The sequence below is a fragment of the Bufo gargarizans genome, chromosome 7, assembly GCF_014858855.1.
Source record: "Bufo gargarizans isolate SCDJY-AF-19 chromosome 7, ASM1485885v1, whole genome shotgun sequence".
NCBI classification, from domain to species: Eukaryota; Metazoa; Chordata; class Amphibia; order Anura; family Bufonidae; genus Bufo; species Bufo gargarizans.
The window spans coordinates 192,913,407-192,924,698 of NC_058086.1; the positions used below are offsets into that span (position 1 = coordinate 192,913,407).

The window sequence follows — 11,292 nt, forward strand, 5'->3', positions numbered from 1 at the left end:
GTGTGACATTATGCAATCAGTGCTTCCAGTGTGAGACTGTGCAGGGACACGCCCCCTATTGAGAACACCCAGCTGGACCTTCATTGCAAACTATCCGCCATTCATTCATACCTTGTATCAGAAATAATAACGGAATGGCACAACACAGAGTCTGAAGAATAGATGCTCCAGAATTGTTACACAGGGAATGCAAGCATTTACTAAAACAGACATGTCAGGAGGGGGGACAGGTCCTCTTTAAGGCTCTACATCACATCCCATGTAGTAGGTGGAATTTACCTTTATCAGCCAGTGTACCAGTGAACATCGGGGGTTTGTTGACTTTGGAGATCTCAATGACAATGGACTGAGTGGCTGTTGTCCCTTTACTGTCTTCCACTAGGATTTGAAGGGTGTATAGGGGGACAGCTTCAAAGTCCAGCTTGGGTCTGCTGGTCGTTATCAACTAGACAGAAGAATAAGGACAAAGAAAAGGAAATCATTATCTACACATTATCTCTGCCTGTCTGTCTATACCTACCTCATATCTATCTATGCATCTGTCTATCTCCATGTACAGTACAGACCAAAAGTTTGGACACACCTTCTCATTCAAAGAGTTTTCTTTATTTTCATGACTAATTGTAGATTCACACTGAAGGCATCAAAACTATGAATTAACACATGTGGAATTATATACATAACAAAAAAGTGTGAAACAACTGAAAATATGTCATATTCTAGGTTCTTCAAAGTAGCCACCTTTTGCTTTGATTACTGCTTTGCACACTCTTGGCATTCTCTTGATGAGCTTCAAGAGGTAGTCACCTGAAATGGTCTTCCAACAGTCTTGAAGGAGTTCCCAGAGATGCTTAGCACTTGTTGGCCCTTTTGCCTTCACTCTGCGGTCCAGCTCACCCCAAACCATCTTGATTGGGTTCAGGTCCGGTGACTGTGGAGGCCAGGTCATCTGGCGCAGCACCCCATCACTCTCCTTCATGGTCAAATAGCCCTTACACAGCCTGGAGGTGTGTTTGGGGTCATTGTCCTGTTGAAAAATAAATGATGGTCCAACTAAACGCAAACCGGATGGAATAGCATGCCGCTGCAAGATGCTGTGGTAGCCATGCTGGTTCAGTATGCCTCCAATTTTGAATAAATCCCCAACAGTGTCACCAGCAAAGCACCCCCACACCATCACACCTCCTCCTCCATGCTTCACGGTGGGAACCAGGCATCTAGAGTCCATCCGTTCACCTTTTCTGCGTCGCACAAAGACACGGTGGTTGGAACTAAAGATCTCTAATTTGGACTCATCAGACCAAAGCACAGATTTCCACTGGTCTAATGTCCATTCCTTGTGTTCTTTAGCCCAAACAAGTCTCTTCTGCTTGTTGCCTGTCCTTAGCAGTGGTTTCCTAGCAGATATTCTACCATGAAGGCCTGATTCACACAGTCTCCTCTTAACAGTTGTTCTAGAGATGTGTCTGCTGCTAGAACTCTGTGTGGCATTGACCTGGTCTCTAATCTCAGCTGCTGTTAACCTGCGATTTCTGAGGCTGGTGACTCGGATGAACTTATCCTCCGCAGCAGAGGTGACTCTTGGTCTTCCTTTCCTGGGGCGGTCCGCATGGGAGCCAGTTTCTTTGTAGCGCTTGATGGTTTTTGTGACTGCACTTAGGGACACTTTCAAAGTTTTCCCAATTTTTCGGACTGACTGACCTTCATTTCTTAAAGTAATGATGGCCACTCGTTTTTCTTTACTTAGCTGCTTTTTTCTTGCCATAATACAAATTCTAACAGTCTATTCAGTAGGACTATCAGCTGTGTATCCACCTGACTTCTCCACAACTCAACTGATGGTCCCAACCCCATTTATAAGGCAAGAAATCCCACTTATTAAACCTGACAGGGCACACCTGTGAAGTGAAAACCATTTCAGGTGACTACCTCTTGAAGCTCATCAAGAGAATGCCAAGAGTGTGCAAAGCAGTAATCAAAGCAAAAGGTGGCTACTTTGAAGAACCTAGAATATGACATATTTTCAGTTGTTTCACACTTTTTTGTTATGTATATAATTCCACATGGGTTAATTCATAGTTTTGATGCCGTCAGTGTGAATCTACAATTTTCATAGTCATGAAAATAAAGAAAACTCTTTGAATGAGAAGGTGTGTCCAAACTTTTGGTCTGTACTGTATATATACAGTGTCTATCTCATGCCTATCTATATATCTGTCTAAAAACAGAAAGAAACAGCAGCACTGTCAAAAAAGAAGAGAGAGGTGGGTGCAGTCCCTCTAAGACCTATCGGGGTCTATAGGTATCCAAGAGGCAGCACTCCAAAACAGGTGAAACGTTAAATGGACATGCTTTATCCACCCCAACTGCAGTCTGTCTGTCTGTCGCTCTATCATCTACTGTATATATCTATCTCAAATATATTTATGTATAACTTTGATTTATCGATCTATCTATATATCTAATAATATTTGTAAGTGTTTTTCAACATTTTCTAGGAAAATAATCTTGTTTGGTAAAACTGTATTATATATTACATACTGTATTATGTATGCATTATATACCTGTAATGTATTATATACTATATACATGTACTGCATCATATATACTATATACATGTACTGAACTATATACTATATACATGTGCTGCATCATATATACTATATACATATACTTCATTATAAAAATATATACATGTACTGCATTATATACCATATACATATACTGTATTATATACTTTATACATGTACTATATTATATACCATATACATGTACTGTATTATAAACCATATACATGTACTGTAGGATATACTATATACCGTACATGTACTGTATTATATATTATATATACATATACTGTTTTATATACTATATACATATATTTTATTATGAATACTATATACATGTACTACATTATATTCAATATACATGTACTGTATTATATACCATATACGTGTACTGTATTATATATACTATATACATGTACTGTATTATATACCATATACGTGTACTGTAGTATATATACTATATTAGGATTGTTTGGATACCAAAATTTTGATTCCGTTTCGATACCATAAAAAAGTATTGCGATACTCGATACCATTCGATACCATGCGAAAAAAATAAAACGCCAAAAAAAGCCGCGTGCATTCTGCATTTTATGGAACGTCCGGCCCATAATCGAACAGTCCTATCCTATTTTTGGGGGGAACAAGGTGACTTAAAAAAAAGGAGAATCGTGCAGTTTTTCTTTTCATTTTTTTTCTTTTACAGCATTCACCGCATAGGAGATATTGCTAAATATTTTAATAGTTTTGACTTTTTGGACGTGTCAATATAAAATATTTTATTTATTTATTGTTTATATATTTTATATGTAAAATTGGGAAAGGGGTGATTTATACTTAATATTTTTTTTATTTTTTGGGGGTTTTTTTTGTACAGTTTATTTAATAACTTTTTTCCCCCATAAGGGGCTAGAACCTGGGATCTTTTCATCCCTTGTCCTATTAACAATAGATCTCTATTAGGGTGAATAGGACCTCACACTCTCCCTGCTGCCCTGTGCATAGTACACACAGCAGCAGGGAGGTTACCATGGCAGCCAGGGCTTCAGTAATTGGAGCCCCAGGATAACACTGCTGGGGCTCCGATCAGAAGCTGCCACTGCCACCAATGAAGAGGAGGGGAGGGGACCCTGTGGCCACTGCCACCAATGCTTTTAATACTGGGGTGGGGGGGCGCACTGCACCACCAATATTTTTAATACTGGGAGGGCGCACTGTTTTTAATACTGGGGGGAGGGTGCACTGCACCACTAATGTTTTTAATACATAGGACGGGTGGAGGGCACACTGCGCCACCAATGTTTTTAATACTGGGACGGGGGGGCGCACTTCGCCACCAATGATAATTAACGTTCAATATACAAATGCAGGCGGCGGCAGAAACACATTGCCGGCACCCGACTTCTGACAGGGCGCTGCGATCAGTGGCAGTTAACCCCTCAGGTGCGGTTAATTGCCACGGATCGCAGCGCCCTGTCAGAGGCAGGGTGCCCGCAATGTGTTTCTGCCACCGCCTGCATTTGTAATGTATAAAACGTTAGTTATCATTGGTGGCGCAGTGTGCACTCCCCTCCTCCGCCCCTCTGCGCTCTCATTGGAGGCAGCAGCACAGGGGGAGGGAGAGACTGCTTCCTTCTCCCCGTGATGCTGAGGGAACATGGCCGCGCTGAGAGCAGCTCGATCCATATTCTCTGATACTGGGCTGTGCAGTAGCACAGCCTAGTATCGATAAAAGACAAACTCCGGTATCGTATCGATACCGGGCTAAAAGTATCGATTGGGTATCGAAGGTTCGATACCCGAAAAACCCTATACTATATACATGTACTGTATTATATATATTATATATACTATGTATGTGTACTGTATATATACCATATATGTGTACTGTATTATACTATATACATGTACTGTATTATATACTATATACATGTACTGTATTATATATATGTATTATATATACTATGTATGTGTACTCTATTATATACTATATACGTGTACTGTATTATATACTATATACGTGTACTGTATTATATATTCTATATACATGTACTGTATTATATATTCTATATATATGTATTGTATTATATATACTATATACATGTACTGTATTATATACCATATATGTGTACTGTATTATACTATATACATGTACTGTATTATATACTATATACGTGTACTGTATTCTATATTCTATATACATGTACTGTATTATATATTCTATATACATGTACTGTATTATATACCATATACATGTACTGTATTATATATTCTATATACATGTACTGTATTATATATTCTATATACATGTACTGTATTATATACCATATACATGTACTGTATTATATATTCTATATACATGTACTGTATTATATATTCTATATACATGTACTGTATTATATATTCTATATACATGTACTGTATTATATACTATATACGTGTACTGTATTATATACTATATACGTGTACTGTATTATATATACTATATACGTGTACTGTACTATATACACTATATACTATGTACATGTACTGTATTATATACATGTACTGTATTATATATTCTATATACATGTACTGTATTATATACTATATACATGTACTGCATTATATATATGTATTATATATACTATGTATGTGTACTCTATTATATACCATATATGTGTACTGTATTATACTATATACATGTACTGTATTATATACTATATACGTGTACTGTATTATATATTCTATATATATGTATTGTATTATATATACTATATACATGTACTGTATTATATACCATATATGTGTACTGTATTATACTATATACATGTACTGTATTATATATACTATATACATGTACTGTACTATATACACTATATACTATGTACATGTACTGTATTCTATATTCTATATACATGTACTGTATTATATACCATATACATGTACTGTATTATATATTCTATATACATGTACTGTATTATATATTCTATATACATGTACTGTATTATATACTATATACGTGTACTGTATTATATACTATATACGTGTACTGTACTATATACACTATATACTATGTACATGTACTGTATTATATACTATATACATGTACTGTACTATATATTCTATATACATGTACTGTATTATATACTATATACATGTACTGTATTATATAACATATACACGTACTGTAGTATATATTCTATATATTTATATGTATTGTATTATATATACTATATACATGTACTGTATTATATACTATATACGTTTACTGTACTATTTACACTATACACTATATACTATATACATGTACTGTATTATATAACATATACACGTACTGTAGTATATATTCTATATATATATATGTATTGTATTATATATATACTATATACATGTACTGTATTATATACTATATACGTTTACTGTACTATTTACACTATACACTATATACTATATACACGTACTGTAATATATACTCTATATATATGTATTGTATTATATATACTATATACATGTACTGTTTGCACAAAGGTTAAAAATGTGATGTTTGTGCCGTTTACAAAGAGAACAGATTGCCCTCAAATCCCTTAGATCTACAACCTGTTCATTATCTTTCCTGAATTATGTTAATTGTTATCATAGAGAAGTCAACATGGGAAATAAATTCAAGTTAAGCCGAATCTACATAGAAAAATGATCCGAGCACTGAACAAACTGATGAAAGAACGGAGAGTCCATAAACTGGAGAAGTAATTACACTATTATAAGATCAGCGATCAGAGTCAATAAAACAGACGCTTCTTAAAGGGATTTCTCACAAAAGCCTTAACATTATGTTTCCAGTAAAATGCCCTATTAATGCTGATCTAGTGGATCAAATGGCGCCCATAAGGATATGTTCACACATAGCATTTACGATGCAGATTTTCATATGAGAATCTATGTGGGAAAACCATGCGTAATCCGAAATGTGTGTGGGTACCTTAAAATTGCCCCCAATGAGGCAATTAGGTGTCTAGAATAGAAAACGAATGTCTAGTGTCAAGTCCCGTCAATTTTAGTCCCTGACTAGTGTGGACACCATCAATGGCCAGCACTACAGCTCTCACAGGGTCTGGTTATGGATACGGAGGGTAGAAAAGCTGGGTGGCAATCCATGTGTCCCAGTGCTGTACCTTCTATAGAGACAGACAACTGACTACTGTGGGGCATGTGTTGGGAAGGGGCCAACCTGTTTTCCTTGCTTGCTATAGCAGACATAGCAGCTGCCGGCAGCCACCACTAGGGGGAGCTCACTGCACACAGAATGACTCTTCTCCCATTTTAATAGTAGCTACATAAATTCATATGCAATTATCTCCCCCTAGTGGTGACTACAGGCAGACACAATTACACCAATTATCAAGCTGCAGAGATTTTGGACCTAAAATCAGCACTCCGTAGTGCTTCCGTGGGCTTCCGATCCGTGCCTCCGTTCCGCGGCCGTGTACATGAGCCCTTATATAGTACATGTGGCAGATCATTATGCATACCTCCCAATAATTGACAGCTTTCGGAATAATCGTGAAGGGGTGCATCACTGGATTTGAGTTCACTATAAAAGGGGCTCCGACTATAGAATCAAACTGTGCAGCAGTCGCCGTAATCCTTGCCACCAGCGTGCTCCGAGGGGCATCTTCAGGGATGGTCACGTTGTTAGGCAGAAATAACGTTGGAGCGGAAAAGATCACTGAGGAGGCAAGAAACAAATGATGTGATAGAGGAATATATATATATGCTTGCTTGTAGTCCTCTTCCCCTGCAGTAGTCACTTGTATGGGACTGAGCTGCGCCTAGGTCATGCCACCAATGAACGTGACATCACTGATCTAGAAAAAGGCTGCAGTGGCGCAGCGGCCTCTTCAAACAGCTGATCAGAGGGGGTGCTGGAAGCTGGCCCCCCACCAATCAAATATTGATGACCTATCCTGAGGTTAGGTTATCAATATCAGAATCTTGGAGAAGCCCTTTAACCAAACACTTATCTTCTAGACACAGGTTAAGAGAGAAGCGTCAAGGTCCGACTGCTGGGGCCACCATATATCACTAGATTGGGAGACCACAAGTCTGCTCCACTCAACGCTATGAGACTGCAGAAGACTAAGGCTAGGTCTACACGACGACATTTGTCGCGCGGCAATTTTGTTGCATCAATGTCGCACAATTTTTTTTATAATGATAGTCTATGGCAGGCATCTCAAACTGCGGCCCTCCAGCTGTTGCAAAACTACAACTCCCAGCATGCCCGGACAGCCTACAGGTATCAGCCTACAGCAGGGCATTGTGGGAGTTGTAGTTTTACAACAGCTGGAGGGCCGCAGTTTGAGATGCCTGGTCTATGGTGTCGCACTGCAACATGCGACATGCTGCGACTGAGACGCAACAGTCGCAGAAAATCTATTCAAGATGATTTTTCTGCGACTGTCGCAGTCGCAGGATGTCGCATGTCGCATTGCGACACCATAGACTATCAATTAAAAAAATGTTGCGCGACAAATGTTGCAGTGTAGTTGTTCCCTATCTGTCGCGCGACTTATTGTCGCCGTGTAGACCTAGCCTTAAAGGGGTTGTGTCTTCTTGGACTTTGCTGGCATATCATTAGGATATAAAAAAGTCACTAAATAACATATATTCAGTGGCTCACTTATAATTAATAATTGGAAATCGAGGTGCTCGAACTGCCTGCCCAAAACTGAATATGAAATATAATTATTGAAGGGGTTATCCAACCCCTATAATGACCCTCCCCGCAATACCTGGGCCCCTCTTATACATTATACTTACCTTCTCCGCGTCGCCTGCTGAGCTCTGTATCCTTGCATGGCAGCTGCTGCATCTCCTGCGATGCTAGGGAGGCTCATCCCTGTCACAGCGTGCTATTGGCTGCTCGGATCAAAACATCGGAGATGTATCGGCAGCCATGGCAAAGGTCAGTATAGTGTATATGAGAGGCCCGGGCGTTGGGGGGGGGGGGTCATTATAGGGCTTTAATTGGTTGCTGCCACTCCCACTCATTGATGCTGATTTGTCAATAAAGTTAAAAAAACTATACTCTTTATTCAAAATATATGAACATAAAATAACAAACTATGCATAAAATAACGATATATGGCAATCCAGCTGTACATAGTAATAGTATGCACACTTGTTAAAAACCTAATAAAAACGGTTTATTACGTTTTTACTAGGGTGCACAGGTGGATTGCCATATATTGTTATTGTTATTTATTTTATGCATGGTTGGGTATTTTATGTTCATATATTTTGAATAAAGGACATAATTTTTCGACCTCATTGCCAGATTAGTGCAGATGACACCTATTTGTAAAACAAGCCCCCGAAAGTAAAGGAGAGCGCACTGGGCATTTTCACGCCATCCTTGTCGCCTGGCAGCGGCAAGGCCTTGGAGGGGGCCGGGGCCAAGCCTTCTATTAGTGTAAAAGAGGAGTAAAAGAGGAATAAAAACAACTCCAGTCAGGGGCTGGGGTAGTTTTTACTCCACATGCATGGTCTGCCGGAGGTGGGCATAATTTAATATGGAGAGCACACCTCATCATAAATTAGGTAAATCCTCTGGCAGTGCAGGGGCGGAAACAAAGACCGCTGTAAAAAGCCGATCTTTGTAAATGACCCCCACGTTCTACAAATGACACCAGTTAAATGGGTGCGTCCAGACTTTTACCCTGCCCTGTACATATTAGGGTAAATAATGTGGTAATGGTATGTACTGGCCTGCTTTGTCAGCCCCCATACCAAGCATTTTTGGACCGGCTGAAATCAGTTTGCCATTCCTTCCTACTAGAAGGGTTTGTTCACATATCGAATTTCTGACGCTGATTTGCTGTGCCGCAGACTTGGATGAGCATGCGCCCAATTGTCACTTAGTGGGTCTGATCTTTGGTGTTTTCCACCTGAAATAAGACACTCATTTTTTTTTTGTACTGAAATTGGTCTTGGGGAAGCCTGCACGAGGTGCACAGGGTTTAGTTGCAGAACGTGTGCTGAAATACGAGTTAAAACTGACAGGTGTGAACATACCCTGCAAGTGAGTGGTTTTCTGGGGAACCTTATAACTGGAAGCTACCAGGTCCAAATCCAAAACCTGTAACCAGGCCCTGCCCTACCATGTGCCATGTATATATTACTGGTGTATTCCTACGTGTCACAGCAAAAAACACACTGCAACAGCACTCTGCAAACACAAATTACATACAATAATGCCATAGTTCTAGAAAATATTCTGCTGCTAAAGCTACGCTTGTTTTGTAAATTTGAGATTCTTGGCAAATACATTTTGTGGAAAAACTTTTGGGCCCATCTGCCAAACGTCAAGGCGAATCAGAGAATCCATTGGGTCTTCACAAGGCTTGATGACTACCTATGCCCCTGCCTCTCACCAGCTACCATAGAATTCAAAGTAACCATGATTGGGAAGACATATATGAAATGAGCACAAACCCAGGCCTCTCAGCATAACCTATATTCGGTATACTAACCTTGAAAAATGCTGAAGGATAACAGCAGAAGCAGTGCCCTCATCCTGCTAATACCGCACAGCAGGCCTGGGTGATGGGAATGTACAGTCCTGGCACTTTCGGTGGTAAATGGCAATTAAATTATTTGTTAGAGAGTGCGGCACGCCTCTCCCAGAAAAACCTCATACCTCACAAGGTGTGTTTTGCAGGCAGACACAAGCAATGAGCAGGGAAGCACTTAGTATTAGCAAATGTGTTTATTCAGATATTATATGATCTCAGGATTCAGGGTAGATCAAGCCGAACATTGCAAACATTTCCATCCGCATTACAATCGAATGTTACAAAACATGAAACCACACCGTTACTGTAATACTACGCCAGGCTAGTCTCTGCATGCTGCTTCATATGGGCTGGAGGTGCTGGCCAAGCGTATGCTGTCTGCTCTAACATCGCAAGTGACCCCATTCCGGTGAAATCCTAAGCAACGAGCTTCAAAGGGGTTCTCCACTTGATGTGTTTGGGGGATTGCCTGGGTTGCGGCTCTTGGGTCCTAGTGTTCTGTCCAGTGTAGCTGAGGGGGGATTGTCTGGGTTGTGGCTCTTGGGTCCTAGTGTTCTGTCCAGTGTAGCTGAGGGGGGACTGTCTGGGTTGTGGCTCTTGGGTCCTAGTGTTCTGTCCGGTGTAGCTGAGGGGGGACTGTCTGGGTTGTGGCTCTTGGTCCTAGTGTTCTGTCCGGTGTAGCAGAGGGGGGACTGTCTGGGTTGCGGCTCTTGGGTCCTAGTGTTCTGTCAGGTGTAGCTGAGGGGGGATTGTCTGGGTTGTGGCTCTTCTTGGGTCCTAGTGTTCTGTCCGGTGTAGCTGAGGGGGGGGGGGGTTGTCTGGGTTGCGGCTCCTCTTGGGTCCTAGTGTTCTGTCCAGTGTAGCTGAGGGGGGACTGTCTGGGTTGTGGCTCTTGGTCCTAGTGTTCTGTCCGGTTTAGCTGAGGGGGGATTGTCTGGGTTGTGGCTCTTGGGTCCTAGTGTTCTGTCCGGTGTAGCTGAGGGGGGATTGTCTGGGTTGCAGTTCTTGGGTCCTAGTGTTCTGTCCGGTGTAGCTGAGGGGGGATTGTCTGGGTTGTGGCTCTTGGGTCCTAGTGTTCTGTCCGGTGTAGCTGAGGGGGGACTGTCTGGGTTGTGGCTCTTGGTCCTAGTGTTCTGTCCGGTGTAGCTGAGGGGGGACTGTCTGGGTTG

The 11,292-nt window shown here is 40.6% G+C and overlaps 1 protein-coding gene across 1 annotated transcript; it reads right to left on the reverse strand.

Moving 5' to 3' along the window:
- Positions 1–250: 250 nt before the first annotated feature.
- Positions 251–10,168, reverse strand: LOC122944249 (cadherin-related family member 3-like). Its single transcript, XM_044302484.1, has 3 exons — positions 10,082–10,168; positions 7,079–7,275; positions 251–445 (listed from the first exon to the last, which is right to left on the reverse strand). Exons 1-3 carry the CDS (start codon positions 10,122–10,124, stop codon positions 251–253), a joined length of 435 nt encoding a protein of 144 aa, XP_044158419.1. The 5' UTR covers positions 10,125–10,168.
- Between the last annotated feature and the right edge of the window lie 1,124 nt (positions 10,169–11,292).